At 49.3% G+C, this 22,471-nt stretch overlaps 1 protein-coding gene across 1 annotated transcript in view; it reads right to left on the bottom strand.

Moving 5' to 3' along the window:
- Positions 1–18,644: 18,644 nt before the first annotated feature.
- The window catches only part of WNT9B (Wnt family member 9B), a 61,178-nt gene continuing 57,351 nt past the window's right edge, over positions 18,645–22,471 (bottom strand). Inside the window, exons 3-4 of the mRNA XM_084616012.1 lie at positions 20,832–21,097; positions 18,645–19,758 (exon numbers count right to left, since the gene is read on the bottom strand). Coding sequence (XP_084472138.1) covers positions 19,282–19,758; positions 20,832–21,097 — 743 coding nt within the window. The 3' untranslated portion in view covers positions 18,645–19,281. The remainder of the gene's footprint in view (positions 19,759–20,831; positions 21,098–22,471) is intronic.

The following is a 22,471-nucleotide window of genomic DNA, read 5'->3' as shown; positions in this document are numbered from 1 at the left end:
AGACAGGTGGGGTGGGACTTTGGTGGGTGCTCAGCACTGGCCTAATTTGCTCCTGTTGAAGTTGATGGTAAAACCCAGTCAGAGCACAATTTAGCCAATACCGAGTGCATCTGAATGCAGCAGCCCAGCCCTAGCGGGGAAGTTCTTAAGGGGGGCTACTGAATGGGAATTCTGCACAAATATATGCCCCCAATTTCCAGCCTTGGATGGGGCCGGAGCATCTTCTGACACTGAGGCTGAGATTGTCAAAATCACCCAAGGGATTTGGCTGCCCAATCTCTATTAAAAAGAATAGGATTATTGGTATCACAATAACATATGGAGGCCTCAGCTGAAATTGGGCCCCGCTGTGCCGGGCGCTGCACATACACAGTCAGAGACAAGGCCCTGCTCCAAAGCGCTAGATGAGATAGACAAAAGGGGGAAGGGAAGTGACTGGCCCAGAATCACATAATAGGTCAATGGCAGAGCCAAGTGAAGAACTCAAGTCTCCTGAATCCCACCCCAGTGCCCAGTCCACAAGATTACTTAGAGGAGAGGAAAGTGATCAGGAACAGTCAGTATGGATTCACCATGGGCAAGTCATGCCTAACTAATCTAATTGCCTTCTATGACGAGATAACTGGCTCTGTGGATGAGGGGAAACCGGTGGATGTGTTGTTCCTTGACTTTAGCAAAGCTTTTGACACCGTCTCCCACAGTATTCTTGCCAGCAAGTTAAAGAAGTATGGGCTGGATGAATGGACTATAAGGTGGAGAGAAAGTTGTCTAGATTGTCGGGCTCAACGGGTAGTGATCAATGGCTCCATGTCTAGTGGGCAGCCGGTATCAAGTGGAGTGCCCCAAGGGTCGGTCCTGAGGCCGGTTTTGTTCAATATCTTCATTAATGATCTGGAGGATGGTGTGGATTGCACCCTCAGCAAGTTTGCAGATGACACTAAACTGGGAGGAGAGGTAGATATGCTGGAGGGTAGGGTAGGGTACAGAGGGCCCTAGACAAATTAGAGGATTGGGCCAAAAGAAATCTGATGAGGTTCAACAAGGACAAGTGCAGAGTCCTGCACTTAGGACGGAAGAATCCCATGCACCGTTACAGACTAGGAACCGAGTGGCTAGGTAGCAGTTCTGGAGAAAAGGACCTAGGGGTTACAGTGGATGAGAAGCTAGATATGAGTCAACAGTGTGCTCTTGTTGCCAAGAAGACCAATGGCATTTTGGGATGTATCTGTAGGGGCATTGCCAGCAGATCTAGAGATGTGATCGTTCCCCTCTATTCGACATTGGTGAGGCCTCTGTGTCCAGTTTTGGGCCCCACACTACAAGAAGGTGTCAGAGTAATAGCCATGTAAGTCTGTATTCGCAAAAAGAAAAGGAGTACTTGTGGCACCTTAGAGACTAACCAATTTATTTGAGCTACAGCTCACTTCATCGGATGCATACTGTGGAAAGTGTAGGTATGCATCCGATGAAGTGAGCTGTAGCTCACGAAAGCTTATGCTCAAATAAATTGGTTAGTCTCTAAGGTGCCACAAGTACTCCTTTTCTTTTTACACTACAAGAAGGATGTGGAAAAATTGGAAAGAGTCCAGCGGAGGGCAAGAGAAATGATTAGGGGACTGGAACACATGAGTTATGAGGAGAGGCTGAGGGAGCTGGGATTGTTTAGTCTGCAGAAGAGAAGAATGAGGGGGGATTTGATAGCTGCTTTCAACTACCTGAGAGGTGGTTCCAGAGAGGATGGTTCTAGACTGTTCTCAGTGGTAGCAGATGACAGAACAAGGACTGATGGTCTCAAGTTGCAGTGGGAGAGGTTTAGATTGGATATTAGGAAAAACTTTTTCACTAGGAGGGTGGTGAAACACTGGAATGCGTTACCTAGGGAGGTGGTGGAATCTCCTTCCTTAGAAGTTTTTAAGGTCAGGCTTGACAAAGCCCTGGCTGGGATGATTTAGTTGGGGATTGGTCCTGCTTTGAGCAGGGGGTTGGACTAGATGATCTCCTGAGGTCCCTTCCAACCCTGATATTCTATGATTCTATGATTCTGTGATTACACTGCCCCAGAGAGGCAGGTGGCCAAATCCCCTGTGCGCTTGTGAAAACGTACCCCGGCAAGCCTGGAGCCGAGAGCGGATGGCTGGCACTATAAAAACATTCTGATATGATGTGCCAACATCTGTCCCGAAGGATTCTCAGCCAAAGCCTCATGTTCCAACCTGACCCAGCTTTTCCCCAGCCTGAGCGGGAGGAAATGTGAGAACTAAAGCTGGCTGCTCTGGCTGCTAATGTGTCACCCTCCCCCTTCAGCAATTCCTCCAGCCTCTCCTCTCTGCAGTGAGGGTGGGAGAGGCTCACTCTGTCCCCTGCAACACCTGCACAGGCTGCTGCCTTCGGTGCCTCTGGCAAAGCGAGGCTGGAAACCATGCAGCCCAGAGAAGGTGAAAAAGAGTTTAAGGAAAGAATTGAAATAAAAATGTTACTTTCAGGTGACCCTGGGGATTTTCTTATTCTCACTCCAAGATCAGAGCATGTCAATTGCAAGGTTGAGCCCCAGGAAGCTGGAGTGAAGCAAGCTGCTAATATTAACTATCCACCTCCTGTGCTACTGGGCCTGTCCACGCAAATGGGCAGGAATTTGCTGGCAAAGGAGGTCAAGGGAAAAATTATTTCTCTGCCCATCTCCCTTCTTTCTGGCTTCTCTGTTAGTCTGGCCAAACCCTTGACTCCTTATACTCTTCTTCAGTGAAGGAGCAAAATCTCTCCCCCCCCCCCAACACCCATGTAACCATGCCAGCTTCAATGAGCTTGCAAGGGACATAAGGGAAGAAATGACCTCCGACCGAAGAAAGTGGGAGAGGGAGAACAAACGGCCTGGCCATGGCACACCACAGGTCCTGGGCCATTTCTGCTCCTCCTGGATTCCGAGGCTGTTAGATGCTAGGTCAGTCCCCGGTGTAAACTGGAGCAGCTGCAGCAGCTGCTCAAGCTCACACGCTGGTTGTAGCACTCCATAAGAGCCCACCCACCTGTGCCCTCCAGTGATGCAGCTTCTTACCCCCCAGCCATGCCTTCAGTATGCCCCTACCAGAGGGGCAGCGCAGGCCTCTGCACCAAAATGTCCTCCTTTCAGGGGAAAGCTGCAGTCGGCTGAGCTGGCTGATTTCTAGGCCAGAGCAGCACAGAGGGGCCAGGATGAAACCCAGAGAGGAAAGGTCGGGGGATAGAAAGAGGCAGAGGGAGGGGAGGGGGTGCGAGTTAGGGGAAGGGGAAGAGCTGAGGGAGAGAAAGCAAGGTGACAATTATCAGGGATGTGGCGTGGAGGTTATCACAATCCACGAGCTCACGGCTCTGTGACCCACAGCAGAGGGAGCCAGGCTGCCAGTGTTACTCACACACCTCCTGGGTGTGGGGTTCTGTCCCATCTAGTGGCACCTAGACCACTTAGAGAGAGATAAAATGAGTCTGCTCTACAGCCTTAGCTAACAGCCAGTTGACTTTGAGCTCATGCAGTAGAGGCTCATGCACTAAGCTCCAGAGGTCCCCGGTTCAATCCTGCCTACCGACAACCACGGTCTGTCACCGATATACCAGCACCTCTTGGGAGCAGCCAACGGCCTGGGCAATGTTAAATATGTTGAATAGGTGAGAATTTAAACCGCGAAAGGCCAACTTTGTAGCACATTGCATGGGCAGCCTCACCATCCCATCAGCACATAGTGTTAAAATCGCCTGCCCTTTCTAGAGCCAAGAGAGGCGTCCCGGGAAACTCCCAAGGCCACACACCTGTAAGAGTGTGAGTGCTGGGAGGTGCAGAGTCCTGAGCCAGGTAATTATGAGCCGAGTGGAATGCAGCAGCTTTGTTAGGTAATGCTTTGGAAAGGGCTCCGGCAGCTGCCATGTAGCCAGGGGTCTATTAGGGTGGGACAGTAGTGAAACATGAGAATAGAGAGAAACACACGTACCTCTATGGCTGCACCTGGGACTAACCAAAATGTGTTCTAGCAAGAGGCATGCTGAGCTGGGCTTAGGATCTGCTAGCAGGTTGTCACAAAGACTCACGCTGGGCATTACCAACAGAGATGGACTGCTCCAGACAAGACATAGACAGCAGTGTCAGATAGCCAAAGGACTGCCTCAGACATTGAGCATGTATGGGGAGCGATGTGGTCTTGTGGCTTGCATACAGGATGTGGAATCTGAAGGCCTGGCTTCTTTCCCCAGCGCTGCCACTGACTTCCTCTGTGACCTTGAGCATGTCACTTAAATGCCCGCTGCCTTTGTCCCCCATCTGCACCTTGTTGGGTGGGCAAATTCCTTCATGTTTTTGAAGTACTTGGAGACCTTCAAATGAAAGATGCTGGGGAAGGTGTTCGTTGTTATAAAGGATTTAAACTGGGTGTCTACAGCCACCAGTAACAGGCTGAGCACTTGAAAGGGGAAGAACCAAACTGGATGTTCAGGCATCAAATGGACGGGAAGCCCAGTAGCTGAGAGAAGATGAACCTGGGCTGAATTTATATGTTGGCCTCAAAGCACGGTCTAGCCCCAGCTCCGGAGGAGACGTCAAGGAGCTGCCCTGACACGGCATGCTGGGATTGCAGTGTTTGGGACCCTGCCCATCCTGTCAGCAGTGTGTGTGTGCCCTGCTTTTGGGGGGACCTGAGCAGGCAATTCTGCTGGAGCACTGTAGCCTCAGGCTCTACATTGCAGGGAGCCACATGCATTCTCGGGCTCAAGCTGGCTGGCCGGATGAATGGAAGCAATGGGGTCAAGTGCTCTGGGCTTGCTGGCACTCAAACGTGGGGAATGAGCACGGCAGGAACAGAAACAACACGAGGGACATGAAGAAGAGTGTGGTGAAGGAATAGCACTAAAACCCAACCACTTCTCAGTCATCGATTTCAAAGCCTTTTTACAAACACTGTCACAAGAATTAGCTCCATCTTATAGGAAGGGAAACTGAGACAGAGAGATTGGAAGCGATTGGCCCCAGGTAGGAACAGAACCCATATGTCCTGAGTCCAAATCCAGGGCCCCAGCCACCTGACCTCATGAGCTCCTCACCCAAATCCCCCAGACCCAGTGGAGTAAAAAACTTTAGCCTCGACAGTGTTTTCTTGTTTCTCGGTCTCACAAGCGGGGTATTTTTAGTGGTGCACTAGTTACTTACAGTCATCAACCTTGAAATCTACCATATTCCACCCAGAAATTATGTGTTCTTCACTGCAGAGGAGAGGTTCCACATGTGGGCCTTGCACTGAATTTATAATAAACGGGGCTGGCTATGTGAATGAAGAGTCTCCATATTTCATCAGGGGAGTATAAACCTTCCCATGTTTTCATGTCCCCCCAACCAGTCCACACAGGATTATGTTACGACCCCTGCTACATAGCTGGCTCAGTAGCTGAAGTCTAGAGACTTGTGCAGTTCACATTGGAAGTGCCTGCTGTCATCCAACATGGGGGTAATCCCAGAACCCGGCACAGATCTGGCCTTTGGACTGCTGTAGATCGCAGATGTGTGTCCAGAGGAAATCTGTAATCCCTGGGTCAGTGTGTGGTGAGTGTCCCACTCCATGCCCGAACCAGAGCACATGAGATCTCATTGCAGAGCTGGCATTCTAGCTCAAGCTGTAGCCACTTGTGCTTTGAGCTTTGGAGGGCCCTGCTGCAATCTTCAGTGTCAACTAGGATGGCAGCCAGCACGTGTGCACAGCGTGGCCTTCAAGTTCACCTCCCTGTTTAAGTTTTGGCTTTGTTAAGACAGAAATTAACAATAAGATCATTAAAAGACCAGCTCAAACTGCCCTAGGCTTGGCTGCTCTGAGTTCCTCTGTGTGGCGCTGCCAACCGGACAGTCAACAGCCCGGTCAACGGTGCTGACCGGAGCCACCAGGATCACTTTTTGACCGGGTGTTCTGCTCAAAAACTGGACACCTGGTCACCCTAGCCAGCTCCCCAGAGTCTCTGACCCAGGGAGCCACTCCTATCTGGCCTTGCCTCAGTGACTCAGCAGAACCCACTCCACCCTTCCCGATAGGATCCACACCTGGGCCTTGAGCGTGTCAGGGAAATGCTGCCAGGGCGCGCTGGCCATAGCTCTGGCCCAGCCTGGTTCCCCGGGCGTGGGGAGAGGGGACGGAGCTGCCAGCCCTCCAGGATTGTCCTGGAATGATGCCATGTGATGAAACCTCCAGGAATATGTCCAACGCCAACTGGCCACCCTAAGAGGCAACCTGAGGCAGAGCATTGCCTCCTTCTCTGTTCTGTGGCTAGAAAATGGTCCCCCTATACCCCGCATGCTTTGGTCCTGCTCTAGGGCTGGACAGATGTGGCGGGGCGGGGAGGAGGCGGAGCACCGTTTCTCCAGCTTGCCAGGGCTGCAGGAGAAGCCAGGACTGGCCTTTGGCCGGTGGTGGGGCTTCTTGGCATGGGTGGGGCAGGCTGAGCCTGAATACACCTTTAGCGGCTGTTTTCTCAGTCAGCTCCTTCATGCACTCAGGGCCTGTGGGGCCTTTAGGGGATGGGGTGGGGTGGGCTCCAGGCAGGGGCCAAGGCCTGTCATGAGAGCGAGCCGGGCTGCACCCAGATGAGAGAGAGCAACGTACATCCGGATAGAAGCCCTGAGCCCAGAAAAAAGAGCAAAGGGGGGTGGGAGGAGGAGCAAAGAGGGCACAAGAGCATGGGGGGAGGGAAGCCAGTTGTCAGTCAAGCTGTCTGTCCAATAGCCCATGTTGTTTTTTACTTCAAGAATCTGCCCAGAAGATGAGCAAACCAAGCTCGTTATGGGGCCTCCTCTTTTCACTCTCAGCCTTTGTCCTGGCCTGCCTTGGCCGGGGTGCTCTCTTCCCCCAGCTGGGGTACCGGCTCGCTCATGCTAAGGACGTGCACGGGGCCTGGGGGAGCTGCGCTGACCCTCCCTCGTGCTGCCTGAACCAGGCACAGCGGGATTAACATGTCATGGGAAATGGCTTCTGGCAAATGAAGCGCGCGGGATGCCTGCTTATCTGGGCAGCCATGCTGAAAATCCCCCTCCCTGCGTGGACAGAGAGAGGCTTGGCGGGGCTCAGGGCCCACTCAGAGACTGGGCGAAGTCATAGCTGCCCTCCAGGTGGCCTCATGCATCTCTTCTCCCCTTAGCTGGGCAACAGGGTTGACACCAAGCACCCCTGCGAAACCCAGGCACCAACTTTCAGTCTTTTGAGCCACTGAATTCTGCTCTTCTGATGCCTTTAGCATCATTAAATCTGCTAATTGTTATTTGCAGTCCAGTAGCACCCAGAGGCCTCAGCTACCAGGACACTGCACAGACTGTGAGAGACTGCCACAAAGAGCTCACCATCTACAGAGACAAAGGGAAGGGAGGGAAACTGAGGCACAGAAAAGGGACGTGATTTGCTCACAGTCACACTGGAGGTTAGTAGCAGAGCTGAACATAGTACCCAAGTCTTCTGTGTCCTAGTCCAATCTGCCATCCAGTAGACCACACTGCCTCCCTGCCTGGAGCTTGCTAACAACATGAATGGGCCACAATCCCATGGTCTACAGCATTCAAGCACTTACATGGCACTAAGTGGCATCCTGCATCATACACTGATCCCATCCTAAACAAACCTGTTACCTGGGTCAGCTGTAAAGAATGTATCTGGCCCAGCAATAGCTGGTACTTGAGAGGCATGGAATTCCCCTCACTCCCAATTGCAAAATGCTCTTTATGAGCAAAAACTCCTTTCTGCTCCCTTTCAGTGATTAGACTAATGCCCTAAAGCATGTGCACAGAGCCCCAATATCATGGCCGCCAGAGCCACCCACAGAATGACTGTTCTTAAGCCTTTTAAACAGTATTTGATGTGACAATGTGTGATATTTTAATGATTGAACCCTCCTCTGGTGACCCAGTGATCCAAATACATCGGCCTGCTGCTGGAGAACAGACAACTGATTACAGTCCAGTCTACCCCCACCAGGCCCTCCCCAGCCCCTGGCCCCAGTGAACTGGTACACAGAAGCCTTGCCAGATAACAGAGAATATGACCAGCCAAAGGCTGTGTTAAAAGTGCTGCTTTGGAGAGGTGCAGCAGGGAGTGGGAAGCTGGTTTGTGTGCATGTGCTGGGAATGTCAAGGGTGCAAGGGACGGGGAAACTGATCTGTGTGTGTATGTGCAAAGGAGGCACAGGAGGAAGGGGAAGTCTAGGTATGTTTTGGAAAGTGGGGTGCAAAAGGGAGGGCAAACTGGAGGGTGTATGTGGAGGGGAGAAAGGAGGGAGAATTTGGGTTGTGTGCGCAGAGCAACTTAGAGCTTTCTTTTGCTCCAGGGCCTATAAAAGCAGCCATAAAATCTGGCCATAGCAGTTAATAGTAAACATTTATTCAGGTCAATATTTTATATCAGTGACCCTCAGACCTCAGTGGTTCAGGACCCAAATTAACGATCAACATTCCCCAAAAGAGCCACAGTCATGTGAATTCATTGTTTCATTTACTATAGTGCTATCTAGTCATATTTAAACAGTATGGCCAGGGAAATAATTAGTTATCTTGATATAATTTCAGAGCAAATGACTGACCAAGTATTATTATTTTATCAACTACAGTTGGTTAATAACATCAGAAAAGCCTCCTCACTGGTGAATAACTTCGATGGGTTAATAATTCCATCAAACAGTGTTTTAATATCATGCTGCAAAAAGCCACAGGAGACACATTGAAGAGCCACTTGTGGCTTGCAAGGCTCAGCAAGTATCACTGCTTTGTATCTTCCAATCATTAAAATATCACGTCGTTACAGTCTCTTTTCGGTTCCTGTGTATTGTGTGATGTTTTTAAGTTCACAGCAATTTCCAGACAAGGGTAGAATTTTCAAAAGCACCTAAGTCAATCCTGTTTGCAAAAGGGACTTTAAGGAGGGATTCAGAATGGGCGCTCAGCCTGCTGGCTTTTGTGGATCCCATGCATAGGTGCATAGCTTTCCCCATGCATCACATAGGGAGGCGAGGTGCCTACTCAGGGCTGTGGATTCCACGAGGTGGCAGGGTGCTCAGCAGTGCAGAGCCTAAGTGGGAAGCCACCTAGGCTAGCCAAAGGACATGCTGAGGAGAGCGGTGTGGCCTAACCCCCACCCCTCAAAAGGAGTTAGGCCCTTAATTCCAGGCCCATGGGAGGTGCCTCCTTGTGTTCTGGATACACGGCTGTGAACCTGTCCTTGAAACTTCGTGATTTTTCACAAAGAAAGGAGGAGGTGGTGGTGCCTCCCTATAACCTGTAGCCTAGTGACATGCTCCTAGAGGTAGGAAGAGCCACATTCACGTCCCTGCTCCACATCTGGCAGAGGGGGAAGCTGAACCTTGATCACCCATATCCTTGGGGAGTGCTCAAACTACTGGGCTAAAGGTTATAAAAGGAGGCACCTGTCTCCTCCATGCAGGCATGCTCTGATTGGGCCCTGAAGCCAAGAGAGGCAGGGGGACACCTTCTTTGTGAATCTCACCGGCACTCAGAGGAGCCAGCACTTAGGTGGCTGGGTGCATGCCCAGGTGTGGGGACTTTAGCAATGGAAGCTCAGGCACTGTGGGAACTTAGGGCACCTACAGTGTTAGATGGCAGCTGAGCAGGGGTTTTGTGAATGGCAGCACCACCTAAAAATTAGACTTAATCCCTCTTGTGATTCCTAGAGCTCACTGAGATGGCAGCTCCTATGTACCTTAAACAAACACTTTCCAAAAGTTTGCCCAGAAGTCCATGGAGATGAAGTTAAGGATGAAATCACGCATCAGGAAAGAGGTTTGGAATGTAACATTTTTATCCCACAGGAAATGTTGACATTTAAAAATTAGTCTGTTTCAAATTGGAATGGAATGTTGAAATAGCAAAACAAGATGAAATTCAATAATGACAAATGCAAAGTACTCCACTTAGGAAGGAACAATCACTTACACACACACAAAATGGGAAATGACTGCCTAGGAAGGAGTACTGAGAAAATGGATCTGGGGGTTATAGTGGGTCACAAACTAAATTTGAGTCAACAGCGCAACACTGCTGCAAAAAAAGCAAACATCATTCTGGGATGTATTAGCAGGAGTGCTGGAAGCAAGATGTGAGAAGTAATTCTTCTGGTCTACTCAGCACTGATAAGGCATCAGCTGGAGTATGGTGTCCAGTTCTGGGCACCACATTTCAGGAAAGAGATAGACAAATTGGAGGAAGTCCAGAGAAGAGCAACAAAAATGATCAAAGGTCTAGAAAACATGACCTATGCGGGAAGATTGAAAAAATTGGGTTTGTTTAGTCTGGAGAAGAGAAGACTGAGGGGGGACATGATAACGGGCTTCAAATATGTAAAAGGTTATACAAAGGAGAGGGAAAATAGTTCTCCTTAACCCATTCCAGTGCTTCACCACCCTCCTAGTGAAATAGTGTTTCCTAATATCCAACCTAGACGACCTCCACTGCAACTTGAGACCATCGCTCCTTGTTCTGTCATCTGCCACTACTTAGAACAGCCGAGCTCCATCCTCTTTGGAACCCCCCTCCAGGTAGTTGAGGCTGCTATCAAATCCACCCTCACTCTTCTCTTCTGCAGACTAAATAAGCCCAGTTCCCTCAGCCTCTCCTCATAAGTCATGTGCCCCAGCCCTCTAATAATTTTTATTGCCCTCCGCTGGACTCTCTCCAATTTGTCCACATCCCTTCTGTAGTGGGGGGACCAAAACTGGACACAGTACTCCAGATGAGGCCTCACCAGTGCCAAATAGAGGGGAATAATCACTTCTCTCGATCTGCTGGCAATGCTCCTCCTAATGTTGCCAAAAAGGCCAACGGCATATTGGGCTACAAGGGCACACTGCTGACGCATATCCAGCTTCTCATCCACTGTAATCCCCAGGTCCTTTTCTGCAGAACTGCTGCTTAGCCAGTCAGTCCCCAGCCTGTAGCAGTGCATGGGATTCTTCCATCCTAAGTGCAGGACTCTGCACTTGTCCTTGTTGAACCTCATCAGATTTCTTTTGGCCCAATCCTCCAATTTGTCTAGGTCACTCTGAACCCTATCCCTACCCTCCATTAATAAAGATGTTGAACAAAACCAGCCCCAGGACTGACCTCTGGGGTGCTTGATACCGGCTGCCAACTAGACATCGAGCCGTTGATCACTACCTGTTCAGCCCAACAATTTAGCCAGTTTTCTATCACCTTATAGTCCATTCATCCAATCCATAGATTTGTAACTTGCTAGCAAGAATACTGTGGGAGACCGTATCAAAAGTTTTGCTAAAGTCAAGATATATCACATCCACCGCTTTCCCCAGAGCCAGTTATCTCATCATAAAAGGCAATCAGGTTGGTCAGGCATGACTTGCCCTTGGTGAATCCATGTTGACTGTTCCTGATCACCTTCCTGTCCTCCAAGTGCTTCAAAATGGTTTCACTGAGGACCTGCTCCATGACTTTTCCAGAGACTGAGGTGAGGCTGATCGGTCTGTAGTTCCCCAGGTTCTCCTTCTTCCCTTTCTTAAATATGGGCACTATATTTGCCTTTTTCCAGTCATCTGGGACCTCCCCCGATCGCTACAAGTTTTCAAAGATAATGGCCAATGCCTCTGCAATCACATCAGCCAATTCCCTCAGCACCCTTGGATGCATTAGATCGGGACCCACAGACTTGTGCATGTCCAGCTTTTCTAAATAGTCCTTAACCTGCTTGGTGTCTGCTTAACCTGGTCCTTACCCTGCTTTATTGCTTGGTGTCACTACAGGGCAGAGTTAATGGTTGTAAGGGAGCCTTAGCTGTTCATTTGCACACCATACCATGCCTGAATTTCTTTTTAAGTTTAACCTTCATGCTGGATTTCCTGGGTTTGTAATGCTTGGTTGGGGATAATTACAACTTCTCTGCAAAGAACTGTACTGCCTGTTGCTTAACTGTACTTTAGCTCTATTTTAACATCGGTTTTGTCTGAGACTAGAAAAAGGAGGTGTACACAGTGAATAGGACTCTAGCAGTCTCCATGCAGGATGGCATGTGTCTGAACTCAAGAAGTGGCTGCACATGCCATGTCACACTACTGCCATGCCTTGAGCAGTTCATGCTAGCAGAGAGGTGACACCCTCTCGCCTCGCACCTCTCCAAACCTAGCTTCAAATGACCCAGAGCGAATGGAGGCTGGCGGTCCTAACTGAGCCCACAAGAGCTGTTTGCCCACATCAGTATCTGGGGCTAATCAGTCCCTTCCCTCACTTTCAGAAGTACTGAAAAGAGGCTCCCTAAAGCTGCCTCAGCAGTTCAATGCTATTGGGATGGAGCATAAATCTTCCCCAGGGACCTACCCTGGGCTCCCCCAGTGCTGGGTTTACTGGAGGCTCAAGACTCCATAGAGCAGCAACAAGGCCAGAATTTTTGAGAGAGCTCAGCTCCCATTTTGGCATCTAAAGAAATGGGCAGGCCAGCTGGGGCACTGAGCTCTTGTGGGTGCTGAGGCCCCTCACTCATCACAGTGCTCTAAACTCCAGCAGGAGGCAGCTGAAACCTTTTGCCTGGAATTTTGAGCAGGGCTCCAGGCTCCGAGAAAGACTTGCCTTGTGGATTGGGTATTAGAGCGGGAGTCTGATAATCCCAGTTCAATGTCTGGGTCTGCAACGGATTCCCTGTGTAACCCTGGGACACTCACTCAATCTCTCAGTTCCCCACCTGTGAAACAAGGCTAAATCACCCATCTGCCTTGTTTATTTAGACTGTAGCCCACTGGAGCAGGGCCTGGCTCGCTCTCTGCGGACATGTGCGGCACCCAGCACAAGAGAGCCGTGGTTCCTGCTGCAGTTCCTGGTGCTATGGAAACACAAATCAGAGTGGGATGTATTGACCTGGGCCTGGGCAAATGCCTCCCTCCCTATCCCTGGCCGACCGAACATGCTGGGGAGGGAGTGGTGGGGAGAACTCACTGCCGCCAAGGCGAAGGGGATGCTTTGGGCTGTTCTGGGAGGGTCCATTGTCTGAGGTCTGGACACAGGAAGCGGTGCCAGAATGGGCACGCGAGTGCAGGCTGTGAGAACATGGTGATAACAATACGGAGACCCACCCCCAGAGGAGGGATGGGGTCTGTGCTATCTAGGGACACCCAGGCCAATAAATTGGTTAATCTCTAAGGTGCCACAAGTACTCCTTTTCTTTTTGCGAATACACACTAACATGGCTGCTACTCTGAAACCAGGCCAGCTGTTTGCCTAGGAGAACATTATGGATTGGTTAGAGGAAATAGGAAGAACCCAGTGCCCCCTATCCACATTATTCAGGGCTGATTTGTGGCCCATTGTCCTCAGAGCCTCTGTACAGGGCCAGCTGTACACTGCTCATCAGCTTCTGAATGTCAAAATAGCTGTCACTTCCCTTTGTCTTGGGGGGAGGGGCGGGGGAGGCTAAATAGTTGGATGTGATATTGGTGAAGTTTCTACCATAGAGTTGGAGAAAAAATTGAAATTTTGAAAATGATATTCCCAATAAAAAGCATAAAGATGTGTGTCTTTAGAAAGAATTGGTATTTATGGACACCAAAGCAGATTGGACATTAGTGCAATCACTTCTCAGAAACCAACAGCCATACAAAATATATAAATTAAATGTTATGAGAGAGACTTATGTACAATTTAGGAAAATGTACAAGGAGCGGAATGCAATTTAAAAAACACACACACAAGCTTATTTCTTGCAGGGAGATCAACAAATATAAATAAGAAAGCTCTCTTTCCTTGCCCTAAATGCTGTACATTTTGAGGTAGAGAACTACTTTATTTCCCTTAGAGCACTAAGCTATTGTAGCAAAGCAATATTTGGTTTTGCACCATTAATTCATTACCCGAATAGTTCCAAACTCATCCCCTCTACTTGTAACATGAACTAGAGCTCAGGTGATTAGTCAGAATGTGGTTGCCACTTATTACCCTTCTCATAACAGTCTCCCCCTCACCCTGTGCTGGCCTTGTCACTTGTCTAATGGAACGTAAGGGGCCACTAGGGCAGGGGCCATCTTTTCATTGTGTGCACACAATGCCTAGTGCAATGGGACATGAACTCCGCATTGGAGCATCTAGGAGCTACTGCAGTACAAACAGAACAGTCTTTCAACAGTAGGTTCTTGGGTTGGCCAATTATGCAATCTCTTTCTGAGCAATTTGAACGTCTGCTACGGGCAGGTGCTTCTGCAGATGCTAAGGAAACAGCCAATGGTGCATCTGCCTTCAGTCCTTGCTTCCACGCAGCGTTGAGCTGATAACCAGACTAGGCCTCGTTCTGGTTGACCTCCTGGCAGGGAACCAGAGACCCTGTTGACAGCTCATTGGAATCTCATGGAAAATTTCAACAGGGAGGTCCCCTGTCCTTCCCTCCCTCTAGGAGCTGCAGGGACATGCGGAGCTGGGTCGGGAGCCTGCCAGCCCCACCAACCCTCCCTTTCCGAGCACCAGCAGGCGTCCAGGGCCACAGGCTGCCACCCACCTCCCCCCCAGCACCAGTGGGGTCCCAGACCACCCCCAACACTTGTAGTGCCTCCAGACCACCCCTGGCCCCGGTTTTAGTCAGGGGTATATAGTACAAATCATGGACAGGTCACGGGCAGTGAATTTTTCTTTACTGCCCCTGACCTGTACATGACTTTTACTAAAAATACCCATAACTAAAACGTAGCCTCAGTTATGAGCTAAAAACCTCAGTGGTGGGAGCAGCTATGAAACCCCTGCACACTGTGGAGAGGCCAAGATTTTCAAGAGTGACTAGGGATGTTGGGGGCCACACTCAAAGGCACCTGATGTTCAGAGGCCAGGTGCTCAGCACTTCCCCAAAGTATATCAAATTGGACCCCAAAATAGTGAGGCTCCACAACTGCTAATCATTTCTGAGAATCATGGCCAAAAGGACCAGCACTGGCCAGGCCACCTGGACCTGAGTCACTGCCTTTCCCATAGTGTGTCTGTTCAGTCATAGCCGTGTCCCAGGGCTCACCTGGCGGGAGCTATGCTCCCAGCCTGGACGTTTGCTTCCTGTTAAACCTTTCCAGAGTAGATGCTGTTCCATGCTCACCTCCTTGCAAGAGAGCGTTGCTCTTTCATTGTTCCCGAAGTTCCTTGTGTTTCCTCCAAGTAAAACAAACGGCACCAACCGTCACTGGTCCTACCAAAGAGGGTTGTCATGGCTGTGGAAATGCTGTTGAGAGGCTGCTGGTTTCAAATAGTAGTTTTATTTGTTTGGTTGTCTGGCCAAGTAAAACTGCTCCTGGGGGTCCCAGAGGAATGGTCTACCTCAGGGCTCAGTTCTACCACCAACACTTTTCAACCTCTTCACAGTGTTCTTCCCAACATCATTGCCAAGGATTTGATCTACTCAGCAGGTGACCCCTGTCAAGCAGTGACCTCTGTCAAGCAGTACAGGACCAGCACTGTAGTCACCAAGACATTCTGAATGCTGACATGAGAGATGGCCCACTACTGCCGAAGATGGAGACTTAAACCTTGCACCAAAAAGACAGTTTCCAGCTGCTTCCATTGATGCCACATCGAGGCCAACAAACAGCTCAACACCTTCCTGAATGGACACTTCTGGACCACGACCTGAAGCCTGTGTATCTCGGTGTTTCACTAGACCCTACCTTTACTTTCAAGGAACATCTCACCAAGGCCTAACTGAAAATAAAGACAAGAAACCACCCGATCAGCAAATTAGGTGATTCTACCTGGGGAGCCAATGCAGACTCTGCCTCATGCTATTCCATAGCAATGTATTACTCCGTTCCTTTCACACAGGACTAGCGGACACTCAGCGGAAATGAAAGCAGGGGTGTAATAATAGGTATCAAGACTGACCAACCTGGCCTGGCCATTGGTCCTGTCCAGCATTGCCCTCCAGACATCAGGCAACCAGTCACCCTGACGAATCTGCTCCTTAAGGTGCAAGACATGCCATAAGTACCCCATTTAAAGATTGGTTTAATCTACCGACCCACCATTTCAGTTCAAGGCAACCTTCTTGGACAATTCCGCAAAGGAACTTCAATATGCCAGGTGGCATACTATGTGGCAAGAACAAACTTCAAACATAATCAATGCCTATCTCCTGACAGAGCTTCCACACCACATTTAGGTCTCCCCTCCACTCCCCACAAGTTCTCCCAGACACTGCGCTCCCACTCAGACACCCTGGTCTCCCAGGCTCCCATTAATCAGATACAGCCACTAACATCACCGCCGAGTTCACTTCTAAGCACTGGCTTGCAATATAAAGTAAATCCAGACCCTTACAATAACTTATACATAGAAGCATTCTGTCCATCCCTGGATTAGAGTTTGAACCACATCCTGCAGCACCACAGCACAGACCACTTCCATTTCTGCAAGAGGAGTAACTGGGACACCTGCTATCTGTGGACCATCCCATGCAGAGAGACAACATATACTTGGCCAGTGGGTTACCTCAGTATCTGTCAGGTGCTAAGCCTCAGGATTCTTGATTTCTAGTCCCACATTTGGGAGCAGACTGTGGTCTAGTGGTTATAGACAGCACAGCCAAATAGCACACTGGTCCTGTTTGGGTCATCTGGGCGGCCCTCTAGATGCAAGAGCAAGAGCCAGATTTTGGCGTGGCAATAGTAGGAGAGTTGTCACACTCTCTGTGGTCTAGCTGGAGGGCACCAGAGCCACAATACGTTGCTGTGGGTTACAGAAGCAAGTTTTCCTTCTGGAAGGCTTTGTGGCAAAGTGGAAGATGCTAGGCTTTATTTCAGTTAGAAACTGGGGTCTGTGCCCGCAGTGATGTTGATCTGTGAAATGGGTGAATGCTATTACAAGCCAAGGTCTCCTACCTTGGGGGTACCTAAGGGTCACGGAGGGCACAGAAATATTAGACAGCAGTCTGTGGAAGACCTGGGACTAGAACTCATGGTCACTCAGTTTACTGCATGTCCTACTTGGGGGACTCCCCTTCTGGTTTTACTTCCCAAAAGTTGCAGCTTGTCACTATCCCAAAACTGCCTGCTGAGGTGAGGAATCACAGGGCTCATGATCAATGCAGGAGAGCTGGCAAAACAGCAGTGGCCTGTTCCCCCCTAGAACACTGAACCTCTGCATTAAGTGCCTAGACCAGGGCCAGGCTCTGGTGGTGGATCATAGTACGGAGGGCAGTTCACAACCCCCCTCTCTGCCAGGCCCCACACCCATCCCTGGTGGTTTTAGCCCTTCATGGAAAACTCCTACTGTTGCTTCCCCCCTTTTACCTCCCGTCCGAGGAACCTGGAAAGCTCACGCTCCTGGAGGATTAGCAGTAACACGTAAATAATGATCTGTTCATTATTAATTCCTAAGATATTTAGGGTGGTAAAAAATTAAGGCAGATTATCCTCATTGGCAGTAATGTGCAGGTCATAAGCACTTTGGGAGGACTTTCCCTATTCTGGCTAATGCTGACTTAGTGTAAGGGACAAACCCACTGCTAGCCAAAGAAACATTTTAGTGGCCTCCAACTATCAATTAAGAAATAGCTAGATTTGCTCTGAGCCAGTCAATGTCAGCTCCTTTCAAAAAACAGAACACATCTGTTTTGTCTACACTAAATGGTCACAAGATCTAATATGAATAGACACACGGGCATTAATTTACAGCTCCAAAACCATTTAATACTGCATGGAAGTGAGCTCATGAACCTGTCTGAGACACAAACTAATGCCAGAAGGGAGCCCCACTGTCCCCCCGGGGAGGCTGCTCCAGAACTTCACCCCTCTGATTGGTAGAAACCTTTGCCTAGTTTCAAGCCTCAACTTCCTGATGGCCAGTTTACAGCCATTTGTTCTTGTGCGAACAATGGCCCTTAACTTAAATAACTCCTGTCCTGCCTGGCATTTGTCCCTCTAATGTGTTTATAGAGAGCGATCAGATCTCCCCTCAGCCTCCTGTTGGTTAGGCTAAACAAGCCAAGCTCTTTGAGTGTCCTCACATGTCACAGCACGAATGTTACAACTTGGACGCACACCAAGGTTAGACACTAGACGATTGGGCTCGAGGTCTAGCCCTGGCTAGCAGGTCTATTTAACAGCACCAGGATGGTGCCAGCCTCTTGGGAGAATTCAGCTGCACCCAAACTCTGTCCAGTTCAGCTCATCTGCAGCCCCCTTGCACAGGGGCCAGTTCAGATTGGAGAATTCAAACCCACTTTCTTTCTCCCCCGACCCTCCAATTTCTCAGGGATTTGGATTTGAGGCTGCAGTTTTGACTCCTCTCAAGTGGAAGATTTAAACACTTGCAGCCTGGGGAACCCCCCACAGCAGCATCTTGCTAACATCTAAAAATCACCAAGCAGAACTGCGGGGTAGGGCAGTGGGCTAGGAGTGAAGAGACTGGGTTCTATTCTCAGCTCTGCCGGGCGAGAAACACAGGCCAGAGACCTGCCCCAAAATAATTCCTAGAGCAGATATCAGAGAAACATCTAGTTTGGATTTAAAAATAGTCAGGTATAGAGAATCCACCATGCCAGAACCTTTGGTAAACTGTTCCACTAGTTAATTACTCTCACCCTTAAAAATGTGTGCTTTATTTCCAGTATGAATTTGGCTAGTTTCAACTTCCAGCCATTGGGTCGTGTTACATCTTTATCTGCTGGATTGAAAAGCCCATTATTAAATATTTATTCCCCATGTAGGTACTGACAGACTGATCAAGTCCCCCCTGAACCTTCTCTGAGCTCCTTGAGCCTGACTTAATCTGTTTATCATGTTTTCTAATCCTCGAATAATTTTTGTAGCTCTTCACTGAACCCGCTCCAATTTATCAACACCTTTCTTGAACTGTTGATCCCAGAAGTGGACACATTATTACAGCAGTGGGCACACAAGTGCCAAATATGAGGAAAAAATAAACTCTATTCCTACTCAAGATTCCCCCATTTATCCCAGAATCGCATTAGCTCTTTTGGCCACAGAATCACTCTGGGAGCTTCTGTTCAGCGGATTATCCACCATGACTCCTGACTCTGAAAGAGTGTCACAGGACACAGTCCCCCAGGCTGTATTTATGGCCTATATTCTTTGTTCCTAGCGGTAGACATTTAGCCACATTAAAATGCACACTGTTCGCACCCCTGGTTTACGGGACTATCCAGCATATCCTGCGCCATGGCCCCTCTGCGTGCAGAGGGAGACGGAGCGAAGCCTGCTGAGCGCCCTGCAGCCAGCAGTGCCTGCCTCTGCCTTGCCTCAGAAAGGGGCCCTGGCTCACTCGTGCCCTTTGCTTGGATTGCTTTCCTTGCACCGGCCCTACTGCTTGCAGCTGTAGATCACCTCCTCCTGCATGCACTGCTGGCACTCCACATAGCAGCACCACCGCACTTGGCAATGGCAAGAGAAGGTGACCATCCGGCTCTGGGTATTGTAGCCTCGCCCGCAGCACAGGCCGTCACAGCTGGCCTCCCGGGAGCACGTCCTTCCGGCAGTGCCTAGCGAGTATTTGCTGGGCCGGCAAAAGCTGGGAGAGTCCTCCACGTACACCAGATCTGTGGGGCGTGGAGTAGCTGGGCTGCTGTGGGAGTGGCTGTGCCTCTGCGTGCCCACGAGCTCAGAGTGCCCCACAGCATCATTCGTGGCACTGAAGATCTTGACAGCATCATCATAGCGCAGCTTGAGGATCCTGCCAGTCTCGTGGAAAGGGGAGAGCTGCTTCCAGCAGGTCCTCACGGCACAAGAGCCTGAGACACCATGGCATTTGCACGTGGTTTTGAGACCATTCTTCACGGCCTGAGGAGGAAGAAACTCCAGTTAGTATTTGCCAGGACCATGGGCCTAGCTCTCGGTATAGATAACACTGTACGCTGCCCCTCCAGAGGATCTCAAAGCACTTCCATGCGGGATGCCAGTCCTGTGTTACAGATAGGGAAACTAAGGCGCACCAAGAGGGGACATCATACAAATGTTTCAAAGGGTGGAAAATGTATTAGAGTGAGAAACTGACAGAGCTCAATCAAAAAGAAAGGGAGAGGTGACTTGATTCAGCAGCTAGGGATCTTCACAGAGAGAAAGCACAGGTATTAAAGGACACTTGAATCTAGCGGAGAGAAGCAGAACAAGAACCAGTGGCTGGAAGCCAAAGCCAGACAAATCCGAATGAGAAGTTAGGCCCAAACTGAACAGGGAGGGTGATTAAAACTGGAATGAGCTACCAAGGGGAGTGGTGGATTCTTCATCTCAACATCTCCAGACCAAGCCTGGAGGTCTTTCTAGAAGATGCTTTAGTCAAGCAAGTTACTAGGCTTGGCACAGGGGTGACGTTTAATGGCCTGCGATGGCTGGATGATCTAATGGTCCCATCTGGCCTTAAACTATGAATCTATGACAAGCCTGGCCCAAGGTCACAGCAAGGCAGCAGCTGAGCTGCGGTTGAAGCCAGGAGTCCTGACTCCCAGCCCCTTTCTCTAACCACTTGCCAGCCCTGCATCTCTAGCCATACTCAAAACCTGAATGGCCACATGAACACTGACGGATTTACCAAGTGCAGAGTCGTACACAGACTTCACAGCTGTCACTATGCTGCTGACAGGGGGCACTCAGTTTCACAGCAGTGGGCATACAGAAATCACTTCTCTCTATAAGCACAGGCCCCTGCCACCTGAGCAAAAAGGAGAATTTTTGGTTAACTCTCAGTAGCACAGGGCCTATGCCACAGGTAAGCAGTTCTGACTAGTCAGAGGGGCAGTGGCCTCTCTCCCTCACTGCACCAGTTCCCCTGTAGAAAACATGATGGCGCAGGATAAGTCAAGATGTTTGCATCTGATCCCTGAACCCTTTCTGGGCCAGGTGCCCTGCCCCCTCACCTTGATGCCCACGTTGGTGTTGTGGATATCCACCTTCGCCCGCAGGTCTTTGCCAATTTTCTTCTGGCCCAGGAATTTTTTAAGGAACTTGGTGCTGTATTTGAGGTTGTCGCCACACACTCCCCATTGCCAGGCCTTACGATTCTCCAGATCTGGAGAGTCATCGCAGGTGCAGCGCTCCATTCGTCCAGCGCTGCACGCCCTGGCCAGGGAGTGGGTAAGAGCTGCAGAGGACACTGCATACAGGAAGGCAGTTTCCTTCAAACCTGCACAAGATAGAAAGGTTGAGAGGGGCTGGGAATGAGGAACAGGCATTCACACACATCACTGGGCTCTCTGCTGTATCCACACAAAGAAATACTGGGCCCTATTCTATGGGGAGAAGGGATGGTACAGTTTGGATGGCCTACATCTCAATCTTCTGGGTGACAGACTATCATGCTCCAGACTAGCTTAGCGCAACGAGCAACAGGAAGGGAGTGTGCTAATGGGGTAAACACACAATCATAACTCTGACACTGGGTATCATGAATGTAAAGAACCCAGGTGTCAAGAGACAGAAAGGAAAGAGGTTCCTCAGGTGCCTGTACATGGATTCTAGAAGCCTGGGGGATAAGAGAAATCACAGACATCCATTTATAAAAAGAAGTTAGACATCACTGAATTTCCTGAAACTGAGCAAAATGTTAGTCACTGGACACGCTGGGTTAGAAGATGCATAGAATCCAAGGCCAGAAAGGACCACTGATCATCTAGTCTGACCCCCTGTATGACCTAGGCTGGAGAAGTTCCCCAGAAGACTCCCCAGAGCAGATATTTAGGAAAATCATGCAATCTTGATTTTAAAATGGTCAGCAATGGAAAATCCACTATGACCCTTGGTAAATTATTCTATTAAAAATGTACTCTATTTCCCATCTGAATTTGGCTTGCTTCAACTTCCAGCTCTTGGATCAGGTTAGAGCTTTCTCTGCCAGACTGAACAGCCCATTATTAAATAACTGTTCCCTATGTAGGCACTGATTGTAATTTAGTCACCCTTTAAGTTTCTTTGTTAGACTCAGAGCTCAATCTATTGAGCTTATCACTAGAAGGCAGGTTTTCTAATCCTTTAATCGTTCTTGTGGCTCTTCTCTGAACCCTCTCCAATGTATCAAATTCCTTCTTTAATTGTGGACACCAGAACTGCACACATATACTGGCTACAGTCACATTAGAGCAAGATACAGAAATAACATCTACTCCCTACTCAAGATTCCCGTTTCCTCAACCAGTACAGAGCCAGATTGCTGGTATGTAAAATTAAAAAGGTCAGAGGAGTTTTTATACTAAAGGGTTTGGAGAAAGCCAGCAAGTGCTGAAGAACACACAGTTCAGACAGACATACCCATTAGTGGAGGATTTATTAAAGGGGATGCTCTATATTCAAGTAAGAGGATAGCATAGAAGTTGATAAAGTACAGGTAGGAACTGAAAAGAAACATTCAAACAAAAAGAAAACGAGTACTTGTGGCACCTTAGAGACTAACCAATTTATTTGAGCGTGAGCTGTAGCTCACGAAAGCTCATGCTCAAATAAATTGGTTAGTCTCTAAGGTGCCACAAGTACTCGTTTTCTTTTTGCGAATACAGACTAACAC

Source organism: Lepidochelys olivacea (genome assembly GCF_965140295.1).
Source record: "Lepidochelys olivacea isolate rLepOli2 genome assembly, chromosome: 27".
Lineage (NCBI taxonomy): Eukaryota > Metazoa > Chordata > Testudines > Cheloniidae > Lepidochelys > Lepidochelys olivacea.
This window is presented reverse-complemented; position numbering and strand designations above follow the sequence as displayed.